Source organism: Emydura macquarii, unplaced genomic scaffold (genome assembly GCF_026122565.2).
Source record: "Emydura macquarii macquarii isolate MOO-44397 ecotype Brisbane River unplaced genomic scaffold, CSIRO-AGI_Emac_v2 contig_312, whole genome shotgun sequence".
NCBI classification, from domain to species: Eukaryota; Metazoa; Chordata; order Testudines; family Chelidae; genus Emydura; species Emydura macquarii.
Window position 1 is genome coordinate 8,311,972 of NW_027130449.1, and position 22,302 is coordinate 8,334,273.

A 22,302-nucleotide genomic window follows, 5' to 3' on the forward strand; every position below is an offset into this window, starting at 1 on the left:
GGGAACAGTAGGTGGCTCCGCTCCTCTAAAATCAAGATGTTTTTATTTTATTAACTAAATATGGATTCAGGATAAACATGGTTAGATGCCTAAGGTTGGGTACCCAAGTTCAAAAATATCAGCCTTAAGTGACCTTCTGAGGAATTCTTCCTTCCCAGTGCCATTTTTAGATCATGCATCTCAGGAGGCTGCAGAACTGTTGCATGAAGTCTCAGTAATTTTGTATCTCATCATTATGAGAACTGGTTTTGCATTCCATTATCAGGACCCCTCACTGCTGAAATTACTTGATCTGGTATATTTCTGATCTATTTATGACCCCCTGAATTAAATCTGCTGATTTAAAGAGCTGATAAAATCTGCTGATTAAATAGCTAATTGAGAGCATGCATTGCTAATGGATTCCTCTGAGCACCTGTTCCAGTTACCACTTTTTAATGTTAACACTGTGATCCACATTCAAATCCAGGTTAAGACCAGTCATTTTATCAGGCATCTCTATTTGAAATTTTGCTGTGATGTTGATAGGCCATAGATTGACAGTTTTACACACCATCAGATCAGTCACACTATAAATATGAGAACAAACCATCTTGACTCTGTACATAGTACAATGTTGTCAACAAGTCCTGACTGCTATACATCAGTTTCTTTTCCAAATGTCAGCTGTTTCTCAAATGCTGAAACATCTCTTTCTTCTGAATTCTTCCTTACTGCTCCTGCATATCCTTCAGTTACGTATTGCAAACCGAGCTTCTGATTGGCAACTGGAAGATAAATGCATATTTGTTGATGTCTAGTATAGTGACTGGAGCACTGGCAATTTTTAAGAGGGATTGAGCAGGAAGACATGATCCAAAGTAAGTTAATTGTGGTCAAGAGAATAATTGGTTCTTTCTACTAAAGCTAGTTGAAATACTTGTAATTTTGAAATAAAATCTTTTCCCCGTTTTTTGACTAAAATGTTTGATTCACCCCCTCGATTTTCTACCAATTATTGAGCTAATCAAAATTTTTCAAGTTTAAGAAGATTGACATTTTTTATTTTAAAAAATGAATTATTTTGTTTCAAAAGCGTTGGCAAAATTCCCTTCCTTTTTCGCCTAGTCCTGCTTTTTATCATAAAGCTGCATGTGTTTATATAGATTATGATGGTGCAGTAGGAATACACTTTACAGGAAGGTATCCCACAGAGTTTTAAAATGCATCCCACAGCTGCCTCTTCCTGTAACTACAGAGTGAGGACAAAGCTGTTGAAGTGCAGGTGTGTTTTGCTGATGAAATCAGTCAACAAGCAATTTCTGTTCATCTAACAGAGGGACAAGTCCCACCACATATTACACGTTTGCGTATTTATTTTTGATAATGACATTTCTGTAAATATCCATAGATCTTAATGCCAGGAGGAGCATTACAATATAGTCTCACCTCCTGCATAACACAAGACAAGGCACCTTACCCAATAATTTCTTCATTGACCCCATGACTTCTGTTTGAACTGTAGCATACTTTCTTAGAAAGACCCCAGTCTTGACTTAAAGACAGCAAGTCATGGAGTATCCACCACTTCCCTAGAGAATGTTTGCCCCTTAGGTTCATGGGAAGTTACCACGGAAGTTCTTGGTGTACCAAAATTTGAGTAGACCCTGCTTTGTAGCATTTTACCACTGAGAGTGTTTTGGAAAAGCAAGGTCTTATCTCCTTGCCCTCTGCTATCTTTCACAGTTCATCACCCCCAAACGACTAATAATGAGTTTTAGAGATGCCTATTTGTCATTTATAATGTTTGTGAACATGTAACTACCAAAAACATCTAATAAAAACCAAATAAAAGCTGTGATTTTTAAAGACATTGTATTCCGATGGGATTTGTACAGCTAACTATGTTAGACTCCTTTGAAAACCACAGTCAAAAGATTTAAGCATAAATGTAATCTGTAAGGGGTTTCCCAGTAATTAGGGTGAAGCAGAGAGATTGTTAAAGTGGTCATGTGTCTGCAATGAGTATTGGAGTATTAAGAAGGTTTAACTAAAATATAGGATGAGGTTGGCTTGAACCTACTCTGGCTGAAGTCAGTAGCAAAGGTCTGATTGATTTCAATGGCTGGGGGCATTGGTGGTAGCTTACATGGTCCATTCTTCTCAAGGGCTTGATTGTCTTCATTGGACCTCGACTTGTAACTCTCCAGTGTTTGTTCTGACGTGTCATTTTCTGTGCAGATAACACATGCAAATAATAAGTTGCTGGGTTTTTTTCATACATTTGCCCTGCCATCTATCTCTGCATGCCCAGATCCTGAACTAGAAGACTAAGAGGGTAATTCAGTCCTCATGTCCATTCAGTACTTGAACTGCCAAAAAGCTGATTAGTGTCAGTCATTGGTGGTGGCTTTTGTGATAAGGATTTTTGTCCATTGAAGGTTGGCCTGAGACCACCAGTCATTTCACATTGGAGCCCGAACAACTGTTTGTAACAATTTGCAGTCCCCATTGGCACAGGCCTGATTTTAACCAATGACATAGACTAGACATGCAAGGATCCATATCCTGTTACCCACCTCTCAACCATCCAGTCCCTCACACCCATCCCAAACACTATCATTCCTGGAGATTTAGATTGTGTGATCATTCACCTCTCTTCCAGACTCCATGTGCTTTTTTCAGCTTCCTCATGAAGAGCAGGACTATGATGAGCATCACAAAAATGAGGACAGCTACCAGGACTGGCAACAAAACACTTGTTTTTCTTTGTCTGATTCCTTCAGAATTAAGATCTGTTTCTATAAAAGAAATAGTTTTAATATCGTTAGGAAGTTACTACTTGTGATTTTTAGGTAATTAAGATGAAGGCTGCCTATTGGAGAGATTGCCAGATGATATGATAGGAATGCTGAGGCCTGTTTATCAGAAGTAAAGGAGTGGACAAGGTAGATAATGTGAGATAATCATTTTTAAGCCTAATAATCAGATTGTTCTTCAAGTTTGTGTGGAGAACATAGTGGTCACAAAAGGTGCAAATTGACAGTACTGGAGACTGGGTTCAGGGTTGAAGCCAAAATCCACTGAAGATTTTTCACTGAGGTTAGCAGGCTTTGGACCAGGCTTTTAAAGAAGAAATACATAGAAAACAGCAATGTAAACTTCCCCATCATTGACCTGGAAGGGCCGGGACAAATTTTCTGCTTGCATAAATGGGAAAAACTCTACTGAAGTCAGTGAACCAGCAAAAAATTTAGTCCAACGCCTCTAGATGCTAAAAGTGGGTTTGGTTTGTATGGGGCCTCCCATGAGATTCTTAGCAAGGGCAGCCATATAGTGGCCTTCGGGGGGGGTTTGATGATATGGACGTTTGGCTGCTGGGAACCGGGCTGATGTTAGGAAGGCCCTTTTCATGTTTAGTATTAACAAGAGCTTACTGATGGTGGCATTAGAATTCAGAGTTGTTTCTTCATGGCTTGGTGATGGTTCTTCTGTCCCAGAGGTTTCTTCTGCAACTGTCACATTTAATGTCATTTCTGATCCTGAAGCAATGAAAAGAAAACAGTTTCTCTGACTAGCCCAATCACAGTCACCCATCCTAGACTAGCTATACATTGCAGTATTAATTCAACATTTAACGATTTGGAGGAATGTATATGGCCCAGATTTCAGCTGTTGTAAATTGCGATAGCAACAGTGATGTCTGTGGAGCTGTGTTGATTTACATGAGTTGAAGATCTGGCTCTGTATTCTTTAGGAGGTATTAATTATAAAACTTAGGGGTTTCTATCCTTGCTGCAGTATAGGAGGATCAAACAATTAAGCCTCAAAATAGATAGATTTGCTCGTAGATTTGCAAGTGTTATTTCTGTTTTACAATTGAGGAAACTGGAAAACAGAAAGTTAAGTGAGTTGGCCAACTTTACAGTGTAATCCAGTGTTACATGTGGGTTTAAAATTTATGAGTTTCTGGCTCCCAACCTCATGTTCAATTCATTAGATTACCATGACATTCCATCATTAAGAAATTTACCAGTGGTGATGTTAGAGATTTGAGTTGGTTGTTCACTGCTAATTGTTGGTGCATCTGTAACGGATGGTTTTTTTGTGATGTTCAAAGATCTTTCTGACCCTGTAAAAATGAAAGGAGAAAACAACACTCACTGTAGCTGAGCCTCAAATGTCCCCAGTAGGCAGGTGAATGTTAATGTTCCCCATTTTACAATATGGGAACTAGAATCAGAGGCTGAAGTTTTCAAAATCATGAGAGGATTCGGATGCCTGTTAGGAACTCGACATTAAAATTCCTGAGGCACCTTTGAAAAATCTCAGTGGAGCCTTTAAATGACTCGCCCAAGGTAATGTAATAACTCCGTGGTAGACTCCGGATTAGAACTGTGGAGTCCCTGCTTCTGAACCTGTGCACTGTTCACTAAAGCACATGGCTGCTCTGCTTACAGGGATATTCATTAGCATGCGTACCAGTGGTGCTGTTAGAATTCCGAGTAGCTGGTTCACTACTTGTTGCTGGTGCTTCTGTACTAGAAAATTCCTCATTTACTGTTGGAGTTGGTGTTACTTCTGGCCCTGTAGAAATTAAAAGAGAAATGTTTTCTCTTTCTTAGACACAGAGATAACTATATACATTCAGAATATAAATTAAACTCGTGTTTGTAAAACAAAATTGCTTTATATGCTGTCTCTATCTATAACTTTACATATACAGTGGGAGATTTTCAAAGGCACAAAGGCCAAGATTCTCTGAGCTATTTAGATACCTAATGCCCATGAAATTAATAGAGGATCTGAGCCAAATTGCACTGGCGTAAAAAGAAAAAGTTAGTTGACATTTCCATTTCCAAATCTCCTCCATAAAATAGCTATGCATAGCAAGAGAGACCCCTTTAAAAGGTGGGAAGTCTCTCACTATCAGACAATTTATAATTTACACATGTTGGTAATGCTGCTTTCCCTCCTTATATCTGGGGACAATCCTGCTGTTATGACTTGAATAACTTTACCGCTTTAGATGTGTTGACCATGCTTATTTTCTGTCAGCCTGTGGCACAGTGCCACCTAGTGCATCCATAGGGATAGGTGTTAATAAAATCATAACCCTGCGATGAAGCTATGATATTTGACACCACCTGAGGATCTGCCCCCATATATCTCCATATGTTTGTCTTCACTACAATGAGAGAGATGCAACTCTAAAATGCTCACCTGTGCGTAACAATCATTGTGTTTTGTGTTTCAAGGATCTTTGTAATATCTGGAATATACATTTGTTCTTAGCAGCATTTCTATCTTCTCTACATGTAACATTTTAACAAATTGCCTTATGTCATTAAGAAAAAAAATTGTACTTACAAATAGTTGCACTGGCTGTTAGTTCCCTCGGCTGGGTAGGTATTGCTGGTAAGCTAGTACTAGATGGAGTCTCAGGTACGATAGTAGGAAAGTTTGGTTGGCTGGATCCTAAAGGAATATCCACCAAATACAACATGAAAATCAGAAGACATATTTTAGAAATAAACCCAACCCAGAAAGTATGAATCCAGATCTGAAATTTCCCAAGCTCTAAAGATACTTGGCTCTAGATTTTGATGTGGGGCCAGCTATCCATTTTCCCAAAAAGATCTGAAATACAGAAAAAGTGCATTTAAAATTCTTACCAGTAGAGTGCAGAGGATTTTGAGAAAAGACTGTGCTATTATTTGGACTGGACTCTGTAGCAAACACTGGAAAAGAAGAACACAATTTTGAACACGATGCAAGCAATATTCAGTACTATCAGCAAGTATTCTTTTGCAGCCTGTATTCTGGGCAAAAGCCCTTTAAAAATAACACTGGCCAAGCAGTTTGACCATGACACTGAACCTTTCCCCATTAAACCCCAGATTGCCTTACTTCAGCACTGCTCTACAGCTTATGTGGTTTAATTTACAACAGTGAAAAGATTTGAAAATGTGGAACCTACCAGCAGTTGTCTCAGAAGAGAAAACTTCCTGTTGGGTACTTGTTTCTAGCGAGATGCTAGCGGATGATGTCTGTATTATAGATTCGGTGGTAGCTGTTGTGGATTCTAAGGGAAAAGCCAGTGCATTAAAGAGAGAACCTTGATAAACGATATTAACAAAAAATCATTTTTTTTAAAACGTCAATGGCTTTGCATGATTATACTTACCCAAATAATGCTGAGGATTCTTAGAGGTCCTCGTATTTATTTCTAATGCATTTGGAGTGGAGCCTGTAGTAGTAACTGGAAAACAATAATAATACTTAGAATTTCTCTAGTTTGTTTTATCTGAAGCTCTCCAAGCACTTTACAAGTATTAACTGAATCTAACGATATGTATAGGAAGTAAATAAGTATTAGACCCATTTTACAGATGGTAAACAGGAGATGAAATTAATGTTCCTGTGTAACACAGGGATCCAAAACTCTCACTTACTTCAATGGGCTTAGGATCAGGTTTACAGTGAGTGAGAGGCACAGATGGTGTAAGAACCTAGGAATCCAGCTCCAAGTTTCTTCTTTAACCACTGGAGACTACTGTCTTCCAAAACCAGAATTTACACTGAAGAGACCTTGTTTTCTGAATGGTAGACCACACCTTCAGCTATGCACCTGTACATGTGTATGTGTATAATGGAGTAATGCAGTGTGGCCTAGTGGATAGGGCAGTGTCTTAAGACTCAAGAGACCTAGGTCTGAGTCCTAGCTCTGTCACTGGTGACTTTGGTTAAGTTACTCTGTGCCTCAGTTTCCCCATCAGTGAAAGGGGGATGATAATACTGACGTGTTGCAACATGCTTTGAGATCTATTGATGAAAAGCACTATATAAGAGAGAGGTATTATTCTTCAAGTTCAAATGTTAAAAGGAATCACCACGGATCGACCAGTGCTTAAATAAATACAGTTCTTACCGAAATGTTCAAACTGGAAAGATACTGTCAGTTTTTCTCCTCGTAGGGTTTCATGACGAATGACACAGCTAACTGTTGAATCCTGCTTGTATGCATGGACTATGAGAGTGCTGGTTGAGTTGCATTTCTTTCTATCATGTTCAAACTTGTGTTTGGTGTCACCTAAGTAATCATTTAAAGAAAACATTTATGTGCTTAACAGTCAAAAGCAATTTAATGAAAAAGCTTCCAGTCACAGAACTACTTTACGTTTGGTTTGCTAAAGTAACACATGAATGCTGAGCAGACTGGAGAACAAACTCATGTTTTTGACAGCGTGGTTTACTTGCAATCTAGACACTACTATGCACTGAAAAAAACATAGGAGTTCTGTTTTACTTCACTATATCAGAGTTCACTATAAACAAGTTCCACCATATTTACACTGACCATACACTTAGTATCAACATCCTGAAATGGATAGTGAGGGCATGTGCTTCTGATCTCTGAGTACTTCTGATCTCTCCTGAATGGAATCAACTGTGGGTCATGGCCATATTCTGCTAAGGGGCTTTAAACTCAAGTGAGAGGGGCCTACTCCTATAACTTTGAAGCAGTACAAGGATCTGAGTTTTAGTTCTGCAGTCAGCATGGCATGGAGATCTGAGTGCAGCATTGTCATAACAGTGACATCTACAAATAAATATATACTATGCATGCCCAATATTTGCACATCCCTGTGATGTAGCTTTTGTCCTCCTTATTTTACAGCAGAGGAAAGAGACACAGAGAGATTAAATGACTTGCCTAAAGCCATCTAGTAAACTAGTGGCACAGCCAGACTGAGGAACAAGCATTCCTGACCCCCAGTTCACTGTTCAGTCTATTAGATGATGGTGCCTCTTTATTATCAATGCCATGTGGAAAAACAAGGATGTCGTTAATGCTGTAAAGGAATAAATGACTAAATGCTAAATGTGCGTGCTAAATCAGTTCGTTTGCAATTATTTCCTTAAATTTTTCATAGTGGCACAATAATCTCTGGTGACATTTTCTACTGCAGGCATTAATGTCTTGAAATGAATTAATAGTATCTGTCACTTGATAATAAAAATGATCATTAATACTTTTAGCCTAGAATTTCTTCCCAGAACCAGTCTTTCCCCATTACTTCTGCTAATACCTATACTTTTCAATCAGAGCAATCCCTTGGTTCTTCAACTCAGTTTATAACCGCCTTTAAAGAAGCAGATTTAATTGATCACCAAACACAATTTTTTTTCCATTCAAAACTATAATTCATTTATTTTGGTCAGTTTGCAGCACATGCAGAGAATTCAGCATTACTCTTTAATATCAAATTCTGCATCATAAAACTCTATTCATGTATCAAAGAAGAAAGACTGCAACAATATCCATCTTTAGTTACTAAACTACATTTCCTAGATGCCCATGTGACTTAAGGTCAAAGGACACATCACATCAGGTATAAAATGCCCCAGCTTGTAACCACACCCCTGTTAGATAAAGCTCCAAACTGTAAAGAGAACATATAGATAAGTAGCAGTTTTTAAACTCTCTCACAGGCCTCACTGTTGCATGAACAAATGCATAATCAGACTAACCAACTAGACAGGGCACATTAATACAACAGTGATGCAAGATATAAAAGACCTTTCTGGGTTGCATGGTTTACATTGTCCATATAATCCATGTCTTTATTACTTTCTAGAGAGACTCAACAACTTCTAATCCCCAAAACTCTCTTTAATATACGGAGCTTTAAAACTATCTTTTATCAAGATTACAGGTGAAGACTTGCAAGCTTTGCATTTATATTTTGGACCATGAAGCAAGCTTCATTTCATGTTCCAAAATAGCAAGTAAAGAAAGAGAGGAAACCATTCACACCTATTCTTTCATATCTATCCCCCACATGCTAACAGTGACTTCTATTCCTCTTTACGTACATTGCTGCTCTTGCTAGTAAGGCAGTTATTACTGGATCACAATATTTAGAAAAGTTGTTTACACCACACACAAGTAAAATCAAGCTAGCTCTGTAATCTCTCTAAATGTATGTGCTCAGAGCTCTATCACAGAAGAGGAATCTTCATTAGATGGCATTGGAGGGCATCCTTATCTGGTGGGTTGAATGCATAACTAGGAATCGGGGTCTGAATTCCAATCTTGGCTTTAATATTGAGTCACTCTTTGGCGGTGAGCAAGTCACTTAAGGACAGATAGTAGCACTGACCACGCCAGTAGTTCCACTGCTTACTGAAGGTTGCACTAAGAGTGAATAAGAGATTCAAAATTTGGCCCTTAACCTCTGTGTTCTTCTGTTTGCCCCATCTATAAAATGGGATTAGCCACAGAGGTGGTTTGAGGATGAACTAATTCTATGTCTGTGCTGTGAAACATGTGCCTTACGAGCATTGTTACCTGTCCTGAGTCTCATGTGAATAATCACATCGATGCTCTCCCTTTAAAAAGAGGTCTCCCCAGAATGTAGCATTTGTACCCTGTTCTCAGGCCTCCCAACATCAGGCGCTGTGACCTTTCCAAACTTGACCAATGGGGGTTGAGCGGTATTTGTGCGGTAAGATTGTTTAATTCTCCAAGTACAATACACTAATGGCTGGTGAGACTATTTAAAATAAACCCAACCTGTAATCACTGGCCATTTAAAACTCACCATAGACTTCTAGCCCATTATCTAGCAGCCATGTAATCTGGGGAGGGGGCTTGCCTCCCTGGGTTAAGCAGCTCAGTACCATCTTTTCTTCTTTGCCATCCGTTCTAATATCCGATACTTCTAACACTGGCTTGGAAGGAGCAGCTGTAACAAAGAGATACATGATGAGATTTGGCTAGCAATCTTTTGCAATCCGTTTTATGATTGGTTACATATATCTCACCTTATATTATTTATTTCAATGAAGGGTGGACCTAGAGGCCCCACCCAGAATCAGGGCTCCATTTTGCTTGGCACTATACAAATGCAGATGAAAATGCAGTCCGTGACCCAAGAACTGGACAGGCCTGCTTGATTCCTTCCCTGGGCCCAGCACAGGTTAGAGCAGCAGAGAGGCTGCCCTAACTTGCACCAGCTGGCAACAGTTTGCAAGGGATGTTCACCAGCTGAGCATAGCTAGAGCACAGCGTGATTTGACTAGGCCTCTTTCTCCTCCAAATATGCTTTTCCCATGTGCTGGGGGTGAAGTGTTGGAGGGAAGGTGGTGTGGGAGTCTGCACTCTCTCTGCACTCACTGGGAACCCCTCCACACCAGGACATCCCCAGCAAAAAAGCTAGGGCCAGATTCCATCCTGCGCTGCCCAAAGACGGGGGGGGGGGGGGGGGGGGGCAGAAAATTTGGCCCCCTGAACTGCATTTAGGGCACTTTATTTACACACACGTATGTGTAAGCCTGTACTTCAGACCTCTAAGACTGGTACTGTAGGTTCCCCATCTTACTGATGAGTTTCTCTGTTGTCCACTGTCATTACCTGCTTCCCGTTCAGTTCTGAAGCTCTAGCACATGACAGAATTTAAGCTTCTCCACAGGCCAGCTTTGCAATCAGTCACAGGATTAAGTAGGAGAAATCAGTGGCCTGGTCTTTTGAAAGCCTAAGGCATTCTGGCAAGCTGGTACAAGGGTTCAGAAAGCTTAGGAAGCACCAATCTTTTCTAACCAAGTAATGCAGTTATCTGTGAGCCCTCAAAAGGAAGAATAGGGTATAAAACAAATCTTATTTAAGCAACTGCTTAATTGACTACCCATATCATCTTTTAAAAAAATTCAGCCGCTTAACTAAAGAAAAGTTCTCAAGAATTGAATTTAGTTTTATAGAGCTTTAGTAACTTAACAGCAACTATAGTATAGGACAAAAAATAGCGTTGGACTATGATTTGGCTAACCAACTAGAAAATGGGTTGATATAACCATTTAGGTTTTCAGAATCAAACTACACAGCCACAATAAAAAAATAACATACTCAAAAATCACTATCTTGGGACGGTGACTTGGTTTAGATTTTGACTGAGTCCCTTAGAATAGGCTGGGTGTCACTTGTGCCAATTGGTTATCAGCTCCAGTGTTGCTAACGCAACCGAGGAACAACAATCCAAAGCTAGATAACAAGGCAATTTGGTTAATTACTTACGTATCTGTTCACCAAGGTCTCCTTCCCAATGAATGGATCTATAGCAATTGTCCACAAATTATATTAGCCCCAGGATCCGGCTAACACTCCTAACTAACATAAACTCCTGCATTCATGACACACTATATAGACTGAGTGCAGTTCAAGAAGCTTGAACACTTGGTTTCATTTTACGTCTGTATACGCCGAGAACTTGAAAAGCAGTATGAAACCATTAACTATGGCTGACATATATGCACTGCTCTGCAGTCTTCGTAAACAGTAGCTTGTTCAGTTTCAGATCTAACAATTAAATTATATCAATCTTGACTGGAACCTATTACAAAACAAGGACACATTCTGCAGCATTACAAAACAAGGACACACTCTGTCACCATCTTTAAAGCACATACACAAGCATGTACACTTCTTTACTAATTATATCGCCAGTTTCAGGAAGTGGTCAAGTGACTGATTTGTCTCCTCACCCAAAAGAAAGTCTGTGTGTTACTTATCACCTGACCTTTGCTCGGCTATCAGCTTTCAGCTCAGGAGTTGGCACTGCAAAAATAGGTGGAGTGAAGGATGGACATGACTACAGTCTTTTCCTAGTGTGCTAGTGGGTAACCTGAATTGATGGAAAATAGAAAGAGATAGGAACTTGCTGTCACTAGAACTCCCAGGTGGCCAGCCCCGGAGCACAATCTTCTTCCTTCCAGCTTTCAGGAAGCAATGTGCTGAAGGAGACAAGCCGTTTTCCCATTTCTATTTCTGCTGGGTGGTCCAGCTTGGTCCCTCTTCTTAGGGGTTCTGTTGTGGATCAATTAGATGGTGACCCATACTTCCCAAGATTCTAAATGTCCAACCAAAATGAGGGTTGTCCTCTCTCACAATCAGGAATAAGATGTCAGCTTTTGAGTTCTTGCAACTGGGACAGGAATTTTCCAGTCTCTTTGTGCAATACATTTTGTCACTCCAGCTTATCTAAGACAAGTTAGGCCATAACTGTTGGTACAACCACCTTGAGCACCAACTGGTTTGCTCCAGCCACCAATTTAGCAACCAAGTCACTTTCATGGGTCCCTTCGCGGTGTATTCCTTGGCCAACTTTGCAGTTATGCTTGCTCAGTTGCACTTTCTCTATCATCACTCTGCCAGCTGCTGAAATATTCTGCTAAGGTTCATATAATGTATACAAAGTCCCTCCATTGCCTTTGATGTTTTTCAAACTCGTTTTAACTGTCCAATATAGAATGCAAAGACATTTCAAGAACTGTGGGGCTTCAGCAGGCTGGAAATACCTGTATAAATCTTCTGATTTTGTTCTTTTTAATACCTATGGTGGAACCTTGGTACGTATGCTGAGCTGAGTCTTTGAATTATGAACCCAATAGTTACATTTCTGTTTATTCCATTCTGTGGGTAAGTGTCCTTATAGATACACTATTTGATTTCAGGTCCTTTTATTCACTGCCTCTTTTAGCACAAGCATATTTCACTAATTTGGTAGCATAAGCATGCTTGATTGCAAGCATTAGCCTGACTTTATCACTTAAAGTGTGTTCATATTGATTTCTTTCAATCTCTTTCTTCCCTGTCATTAAAGTTTACAATATTTTGCCCAACACTGTATCACTTGTAATTCACTTCCCTCTTATGTACATTTGAATGTACATTCTACATTATGTAGATTCCATCAAGTTCCCTATTTTGCAACTCTGTTTGGCATATTATATAGTATCAACGCTTGATATTGATTTAATTTTTAACTCATTCACAGACACGGAAAAGGGGAGGTTTCCTTAGCTGCACCAGCAGTATACGCTTGCGAAAGGTTGCCAGAACTCTGTGTTTCCTCAGCCTGTTGAAGAAATCTAGTTGTTAGACCTTGGATTTTCATTCTCTTAGCCTCATTTCTATCCGTTCTAAAAATTCTTGATGCCTAGGCAATTCTTAAATAGTAATAACTCATAACTTTGGGGCCTTAGTTACTACAACACGATCTCTTAAATATATCATTACAAAAGAACAAAGTAAAATGGGATAGTCTTCATTTAGCAATAAGGCTAGAAGGAGCTTGGATTTGATTAGAAACCTATGCAAATTTAGTTTCTCTAGTGGAACTCACCTAAGACAGTAACAATCACTTTCTTGGTTCTGACTTGTGCATCATAGTAAAAGCACATGTATGTGCCTTCATCTTGAACTGTTACATTAGACAGGCTGATGGATAATTCATCCTTTGAATAATGAATAAGCTTGTAGCGCTGATCTTTTAAACCTGTAAGTGAAAAAGAATGGGTTACTAAATGTGTTGGTGCATGGTGCAAAGAATGGCATACTAAGTGCATACGAGCGACATGGATAATAAAATAACAGGTGAGATTGGTTTTGTTTGTCAGGTGTGAGTGATTCTTTTTTATTCATTCACTCTCAGTGTTTAACGAACAATTCCAGTACTAATCATTCCTAGCTGGATCTGGGAAATAGAGAGAGACCAATAAATTTAAAATAGTGCATGGGGGCGAGGAGGAGGGATAAGAGATCACAATGTTTTCTGCTAGTTTCAAAGTTCAGAAAGAAGTTTGGTTTGAGAGGCAGGTGCGTCTTGTGAGCAAGACACTCTTCTTGCACTCAGGAAACTAGAGTTCAGTCACTGGCTCTGCCACAGACTTCCTGTGTCACCTTGTGCAAATCTCTTTGCTTTCAGTTTCCCATCCGTCAAATGGGGTAATGTTAATTATTTACATTGCAGTAGTGTTTATAGACCCGAACCTAGACTGGGGCCTTATTGTACTAGGTGCTGTACAGACACGCAGTAGGAGACAGTCTCTGCCCCAATGAGTTTAAAGTTTAAAGAGACAAGACAGACAAAGGGTGGAAGGGTAAATAAAGGCACAGGGAGATGCCTTTGCCTGAGGCCATGCAGCAGGCAGAACTGGAAATACAGTAGACCCAGACTCAGTGCACCATTCTCTAAACCAGTAGCTGTCAACCTTTCCAGACTACTGTACCCCTTTCAGGAGTCTGATTTGTCTTGCGTACCCCCAAGTTGCTAATGCTTGTATGTAGCTTGTTGTAAAACTAGGCAAATAATATCTAATGAGTTGATGTACCCACTGGAAGACCTCTGTATAACCCCAAGGGTATGTGTACCACTGGTTGAGAACCACTGCCCTACACCACACTGCCTCCTCTTAGACTTCTCTGCTTCAGGAAGGGTTGTAAGACTAAATTCATTGATGTTTGTTTGTGGGGTCTCTCTCCAGACACTGTGGTAATTTGGGTTCTTGAAGTCTCTGGGCAGATACATTTCAGCAAATGTTTGGAGGATTATGAAGAGTCAGCATGGAAAGGGCTATACCATGATCCAGTGAACATAGGATAGGGCTAAGACTCCAGAGAATTGGATTCTGTTCCCCTCTGAGTCTGACTCACTGTATGACCTTATGCACCCACCTCACTGTGATGGGCCTATTTCCCAATGTAAAAGGGGTGGAATTACATAACACTCTGCGTCTATAACCCTTGAAGTATTAATGTGTTTGATCCTCATCTTGCCTAATTAGTTACCCTTTAACAAGACACCTTCCTGGAATATCCAGATCTCTCAGCATATTAATATCTCTTTAGGCTTCCAAGACACTCCTTCACTCTTCCCCATGTGACCCAGGGGAATCCTGGGGTTGAGTCGAACAAGTCATATCGGCTCTCACCGCAATCACAACACAGAAAGTAACCGTCTGCCTTTAAAGTGAACTGAAATTGAGGAACTGGGCCATCCATTAGGGAGACTAAAGGACCTCAGAAACTTGTTTTAAATTTTTTTTTAGCTGAGGCTTTTTAAGGCTTTAAAAATATTTAGGTTAGTCATGGAATCAAAGGTGTGTTTTAATTTCTGGAAAGGATTAAATAGGAAAAAGTAATTCATTTTCAAATCACTGTTGTGTGTGTGTAGGCTAGGTGGTTAGTCGTTTAATTTTTTGCCATATGGATTAAGAAAATGATTCATTAAACTGTGTGTCACATTGCTTCTTTGAAGTGAGGTTTATGGTGATAAGATTGAGAATGCGAGTGCCCACATTTGGCGCAAAGTTTTGTTTCTCCACTAACATAGGGAAAAAAAGCAAAAATACTGGTACTTTGGATGTATCAAGTACTTTACAAACACTAATCCTCATGTTTAGTATCAGTTTAATATTATACACCCTATAAAGAGATTATCACATGACTTTGCAGAGGACTAGACTGTGTGCCAAATCCTCAGATGGTGCAAAATCAATGTAGTTTGACTGATTTCAATGGAGTTATACAGATTGACACCAGCTGAAGATCTGGGATTACAGATTTTTGGTGTAATCTTCCGTCCTTAAATAGTATAACTCTCCTTTCAGATTGGTGAATTGAATTAGACAACATTTTCAAAAGCATATATGTGATTTAAGAGCCCATTCACAGTCAGTGCTGAGCAAATAATGATGATAATAATAATATTAAAAAGTTCACCATGTATTCCATTTGGAAATATTAGCAAAATTTATTGAATAAATTATTTGGCAAATGAATTTGTCAGATAATTTATTGCATACATTTTGCAGTTATCCACCCAGCAATCACGTTGATGCTGATTTTAGCTGAAATTCTCAAAGGGACCCATAAAAGTTGGTACTCGGTCCATGCTGAATTTCAGTGGGAGTTGGGTGCTGGATTTCCTTTTGAAAAATCCCAGTCATTATTAAGTGCACCTAGCAGCCCTAAGAGTGACCAGGGCCCACAGTGCTAGGCTCTGTACGAATAAGTACAACAAAGACAGTCCCTGCCCCACAGAGCTCTCAATCTAGGAGTGACAAGATGGAACTGGGGGACAGGCAAGTGTGGGCTGGAGGATGACAAGGTAACCATAAAGATGGGTATGTTTGCATCAATTAGCCATTTCCATGGTTATAGCATTCACCAGCTTCTTATCAAAACATTTGGTTTTTTTTAATAAGTTAAAAACCAATGTGCACTCTAAGCAATGAACACTTTGAACCTTCCATTTTAGCCAAATCAGACACAATCTACAGCATTCACAGGTCTTTTCAGACCGTGGTGGGTTTTTGAGCTGGGATGATCGTTAGTGGTAAATACAGTTTACTGCCTGAGGCCCCATTTACAAACCACTCTGGTGGGGTTTCCATGTCATCAGCTTCCTGTAGGAAAGTGACTGATGTACAAGCTCTAAATGGTGGGCCTGTAGGTGAGTCAGATCTTACAGTAGGTGGGAGATGGGTCAGTCATAGATGGGCTTTCCTATCTCCTGCCAAATGCAAAGTAACCTGGGTGCAGGTTTTGACACTTACCTCGCTGGGTGTTTAGAAAAATGACAAACCCCCGAGGGTCTAACCACTGCAGGGCAGATTCGTTGTCTCCGGAAACAACACAGGGTAGGTTTAAATCCTGTCCCTCCTCCACAGTGACCCTTTCAGTGTGAACCTCTTGAAAATCCCCTGCCAGAGAAAAACAGTTGTGAAATGCAACACGAGGCTAACTGAGAGCGTTTCCCACGGTGCAATACGCCAGCCTGCTGCTTTTTTGAAAAAGGCTGGTCTACAAGGGGAAATTGACTGGCTTAACTATACTGGTATAATGGTACAGCTATAGTTATACCAGTATAATTTCCCATGTAGACACTTTCTGGAATAAGTGCGCACACAGGGAGTTATACTGGTAAATGTTGCCCTATAGATGAGCCCTGAGAATGAATCTCATGCCAATCGTGCTGGTTCGACAGACCTAAGGACTGAATTCCTCTATCCCCAGAAAAGGGACAGGATGGACAATGGTATGCTTCCCTGTCCCATGAATGTGCCATTCTATCTAATTTAGGTACCTATATGGTCTTCATCTGTCATAGGTACCTGCGCACCTCACCATTATTAATGTATTTATCTCTCAGCGTCCCTGTAAGGTAGGGAAGTGTTGTTATCCCCATCCTGATTATGTTGTGAACCCATTACTCAACACTATAATGACACCTCTGCAAATCATTCAATTCATTTCATTCAACAGATGTGATTTTCAGCTGCTGAATTTACATCCCTAATTATAATGACCAGGGCCATTTTATGGATGCCTTTGTAGAGACACGCAAATAGTGAAAACCATGAATATGTCGTGTTTTTCATCAGCCATTTTAACACCTCTGCCCGGCAGATAGACCAAAATTACGCCAAGGAAAGTGACGCATGAAATTATGATTGAGGAAGAAGTTGATTCTGTTGGTGCTTCTCCCATTGAAGGCTCTTTGCTGGCCATCTTTGTTCCATTTAAGTGGCTCGGCCATATATTTGAGTTTTACTTTTGGTATGATCTCCGTATCCCAGTATTAAACTGTTTTTGAAGTGAAAAGGATCCACATATGATGTAAAGAACAGTAAGCTAGTTTTTCAGTTGTCATGGCACTTGGAGGCAACTGCCACAGGCCCAGTGGCAAAGGAAAACATTGCTTTTGTGAGTCTTCTGTAGTTCCATCTATAAAGTGGGTCACCAGCTTCATCTTGTTAGAGTAGCTGAGGTAGCCTCATCTGTGGTTTTCCACAGGGCCTTTCTGCATTTTTACTATTTCCTGTCACTAACATCGGCGTGGGGGTCTGTCACCTCACACTCTTCGAGGTGAGAGAAACCAGACTCTAAATAGAAAAGCATGTTTAAAAAAAAAAAAAAGACTAAACCCCAGAACTGAACACACGCAAACTTTCCACATGAGACTATGGGATGTCCACTAGCCATGACTCATAGGCCAAATTTCCCTCGCTGTGAGGGGGCAGCATTGCACTGTTCCTCCAGGACAGTGGTCCTAAAGCCGTTGTAGCTGGCCACAAAAAGGTCATCCCAGTATAGGGAGATGCTCCTGTGGCCCCACTACCTATGGACAGTATAGGGGATGCAGTCAGAGTTAACTCCATGCCCCATTGATCTCCAGTTGCTCTAATGATCCCGTTGAGCCATTGGTACCTGGAGGAAATTAGAGCAGCATCTGGGCTGCTCTGAATTATGTCATGGGAGCAGCCCAGTGCATAGCCAGCTCAGGATTGCAGGAAAGAGTGCAGGTATGGTAGCTTCCTTCCTCGAGTTCCTCAGCCACAGACAAGGACTGGGTCCATCTTTAAACAGAGTTTACTTTGAATAACTGCAGGCCAGATGGTGTCACCTCCATCTCCATGAATGGGGTGAGGAGGACAGAAACCCCACTGGCATGGTTTCTGTAGCATTGTTCTCCCTTCACCGGGCCCCATGAAAACTCCTCCATGGGGATTTGGATCTGTAGGCAGGAGAAAGCAGGGCTAGTGGGGAAAGGGATGGTAGTGTCTGCAGATTGTTCTGTCACCCTCCCCCACTCGCTGAACCTGTGGAATAACTCAGCCTGTGTTAATGCTGCCTGAGGCAGTGTTATCTGAGTTGCTTCCCCTTACGAATGGCTGAACTCTTCTTTTCCGCTGGGCACTCTTAACGTGCTGGCTGGTGGGGAGCCCCTGCCAGCCCTACGCCACCAGAGATGTGCCATCCTCCATAGAGGCGTTGGGAATCAAGTCGCCTGATTAAGGCAAAATCTATGGGCACACTGGGACTAAATTTCACAACCACCCCAGTGCTATGGTAATGTGAAATTATTCAGTCACCATGAAAGGCCCTTCATCCCCATCCCCCCTCCCAACCCGCACACAAACACACACAACTGTGTCTCAGAACTGCATATATTTACTGATGTCAAATTTGTTGATTATTTCTGAGGATGGGTTTTCCCTGGCAAGGGGCAAATCTGGTAGCTAGTTTCAGTGGATTATCACCTCAGCCACCTGGACCTTGGCAGCTGCCCCTTTGGGAAGCCCAGTTTATATCCCTTTGCCATCTCCCTGGCTGCAATCTCTGTCTCCATGACCACCCCATTGCCTGGTTCATGGAACACTGCAAAGAACGTGCACTGTAATAAAATCCATTCCTCCTCCTGGGGAAAACTGGAGAGCAAGAGGCAGCAGGACTGGAATGAATAACACCTCTCAGAGCTATTGTTTCAGACTGCCCGCAGACTCAGACAGAAATCATGGCAACGGTTTACACTCAGTTCATGTGTTCAGGGTTATCTTTGCAACCATAAGGGACAGAAATATCATTTACAAAGAAATGAAAGGTGAGATTCTGGAGCATAATTCTGCAGCAAGGAGTGAATTTTGTGGCAAATTTAATAACTGCGGAATAGATGGGGCGCTGCCTAAGATATGTTTGATCAGACAGTAGAACCTTGCTAACTTACACTGACCTCTGAGAAGCCTATTGTATGCACAACTGGATTTTGCAAATTAGAGTACAGTGGTAGGCCCCAAAAGCTTGTCAATTGCCTTAGATAGTAACTTAATACTATGATCTCAGGATTCACTGTATTCCAGGAGTATTCCTAGAAGAAGTATCAGGAACAATGCAAATACTGAGATAATCATATCCATTTAATTTAAGATAAAAATGACTAGTTCTTAAGGGTGACCACTTAGGTAACAAACACAAGCAAAAATAACTCCCACCCCAAGGATGGTGTAATGTGAAGTGTACTTTGTCTATTTGGTTTAGTCTGGACTCAGATTCATAATACACTCGTAAAGGTACAGTAGTGTATTTTGCACTATTACCAAAGTCTCAGTAAATGAGATCTTACTGCAGTTTCTGCTCTTAAATCTTTGTCAAGAAGTGGGGAGAATCTGTCCTTTTGGGGTTCACATTGGAGTCAGTGCAAAGTTGATGCAAGGATCAGGAATGGAACCTGTAAGCATCCTTAAATACGGATTATTGACGTGCATGTTCCTTTATTTAAATCTTGTCATTATTTGACATGTCCACAGGTGTGCGAGTGACAAGGCACAGGTTAGCAAGATATGTAACAGGGATATATCCTGTAGTTGGAGTATATACTGAGCGTTTATATAGCGCTTTCTGTTTTCAAAGCACTCTAAAGAGTTAACAAAGCTAGGTTATCCTTGCAGCCTACCTGCAAGGTAGCAGCCATTCTCCCTATTTTATAGGTGGGCAAACAGAGGTAAGGAGATGGAATTCACATAAGCCATTTTTGGAATCAGGGTCAGAACTAGGATGAGAATCCAGCGGTTCCTAGCTATTCTGTCCCCTACACCATGTTTCCAAAGCTTATAGGCGAATGATTATAATTGGGTTTAACAGTTAGTTGGAATTTAGTAGCCCTTATGAGACAGGAGATCCTGTTCAAAAGCTGGGTGATGCAGTTAATAATAGAAGCACTCGGGCAGTGAAGTTCTTTAAACAAAATAAATTCAATTTAAAATCTTTTAAAACAGGCAATTAAACAATGCAATCAATGTTGCTTACCTTGCAATGGTAACAAAGCCAATATGTAGAGCACGTTGGTGACAGTCATGTTGTGGGATGTAAATGTAGTCCGTCTGCTGTGCTGCACAAACTTCCTCTTTGCTTTAGAAGCACAGACTTGCAGTACGTTTCTTTTCAATGAGGTGGGGTGCAGAGTTACCATGATTTCATCAGCACTGTGGTCACTGCCTCCCTCTCTTTTTCTGCTGCTCTCACCCACCCTCATGCCTTCTCACTGTGTTGTTTCCTTTGCCATGACCCCGGTGAGAAAATTGTGTGACCTTATGTGTGTTCTAAAATTATTAAACTGGGGGTTGACAGGAGCTAGATGCTATGACTCTGGGCCCACTTGGTCTGAAATGTAGGGGCTGCATCTCGTGTATGCTCCATGGGAAAAGGTGCATAGCAGGAGAGGGAGATAATGACAAAAAAGATATATAGAGCCCTGAGAGGAGCATTAGGGGTAGCAAGGAGCCTCTGCTGAGAGAATCCTCCTGAGGCAGTTTACACAAGGTTTAAATCTGCTTTGCACCGAGAGTCGGGGTGCAAAGGACTGGCATTTGTGAAGGAAGGAGGGTCTGGTGGTTAGGCCTCAGTAGGGCTGGTTTCAACTCCCTTTTCTATCACAAGCTTCCTGTGTGACCTTGGGATTTAGGGCCAGGTTTTTAACTCTGTGTAGGTGCCTAAAGGTGCTAGTGGATGCCCAGTGGGATTTTTCCAAAGCTCGCAAAGATTTTCAAAATGGTGAGCTTCTGAAACTCCCAATAGGCACCTTTCTGAGTCTTGAGGTGCCTAAATAACTTTCCAGATCTGCCCTTTAGTGTCTCTGTGCCCATGTGTCCAATGGTGATACAAGCGCTGCCCTGCCCTGCCCCACAGGGGCCTGGTGAGGATAGACTTATTAAAGACTCTGATAAGGTGGTGTGGACCTTGAGGAGCCAGAGGCCCAATCCTGCAGATTGCTTCACCTCTCGAGTGCTTTGGAAGCTGAGATTCATTCAGTCCCCAGGTCAGCTACTGCTGTGGAAGGGGCAATGTGTGAATACCCGGTGGGGTTTGTTTTTACTGCGGATGAACTCAACCAACAAGCGATGTCTGTTATCATGGGAGATACAAGCCCTAGTAAATATGTCTGCATGTGGGTTTTAATGGAAAAAGCATGACCTTGCAGCTCCTGTTGAAGTGAGCTAGACTTGCAGGTGCTTTGCACCTTTCAGGATAGGGCTCCGAAGTATGGCTGAAATTTGCCACAGCAGTCCTAGATGCAGCAAAGTTTTAGGTGCCTGTGACAGTGTATGAGCCCCACACTAGGATAGCAAGGGTTAAGGACACATTGTTGGCTGAAGAAGCCAGGCCCCCCCAACCTTTGCTGGGCATGCTTAGACGGGAAGGGGGGTATAAAAGTCAGCCACTCAGCTCAGTCGGGGCAGACGGCTGGCCAGGGAGGAAGCACACCACCGGCTCTCTCCCGGCGACTGCTGCCAATGCCAGGGGCAGAGCCAGATGCCACCAAGCGCCAACCGGAGCCCAGCCTGCTAAGCTAGCCCCAAAGAGGGACCAAACTGTCGGGGGTCACATGGACGGGTCACATGGAATGCTGCCTGTGACGACAGGGTAGGAATTAGCCCAGGGGGCCCAAGGGGTGTAAGAGGAGGAGCAACAGAGTCACTGTCAGCGTGTTTCAGGTGGAGCCCGCTGCCATGGTGACCAAAACCCCCGACACCGACAGGGCCCTGGGCTGGGGCTCAGAGGAACAAGGTGGGTCTGAGCCCCCCTACCCTGGGTGCCGCACCCCCACAGGCGGTGCCCCACTGCCCCAACGGGCCGTTAGGCCACACAATCCCGACACAGGGCTGCTCCATTGACTCTGGCCATTAGGCCTCGCAGCTCCAATG

The 22,302-nt window shown here is 41.6% G+C and overlaps 1 protein-coding gene and 1 long non-coding RNA gene across 3 annotated transcripts in view; one reads left to right on the top strand and one right to left on the bottom strand.

Annotated features, from left to right (window-relative positions):
• LOC137164060 (uncharacterized) overlaps positions 1-22,302 on the top strand; it is a 78,929-nt gene that overhangs the window by 3,490 nt on the left and 53,137 nt on the right. The gene's annotated exons all lie outside the window — the stretch shown is intronic.
• Positions 637-20,456, bottom strand: CRTAM (cytotoxic and regulatory T cell molecule). Its single transcript, XM_067562718.1, has 14 exons — positions 20,408-20,456; positions 16,378-16,524; positions 13,164-13,316; positions 9,588-9,731; positions 6,911-7,072; positions 6,167-6,241; positions 5,960-6,064; positions 5,350-5,457; positions 4,462-4,566; positions 4,013-4,111; positions 3,417-3,521; positions 2,634-2,780; positions 2,129-2,212; positions 637-767 (listed from the first exon to the last, which is right to left on the bottom strand). The coding sequence occupies exons 1-14, from the start codon at positions 20,454-20,456 to the stop codon at positions 637-639; spliced, it is 1,614 nt and encodes a 537-aa protein (XP_067418819.1).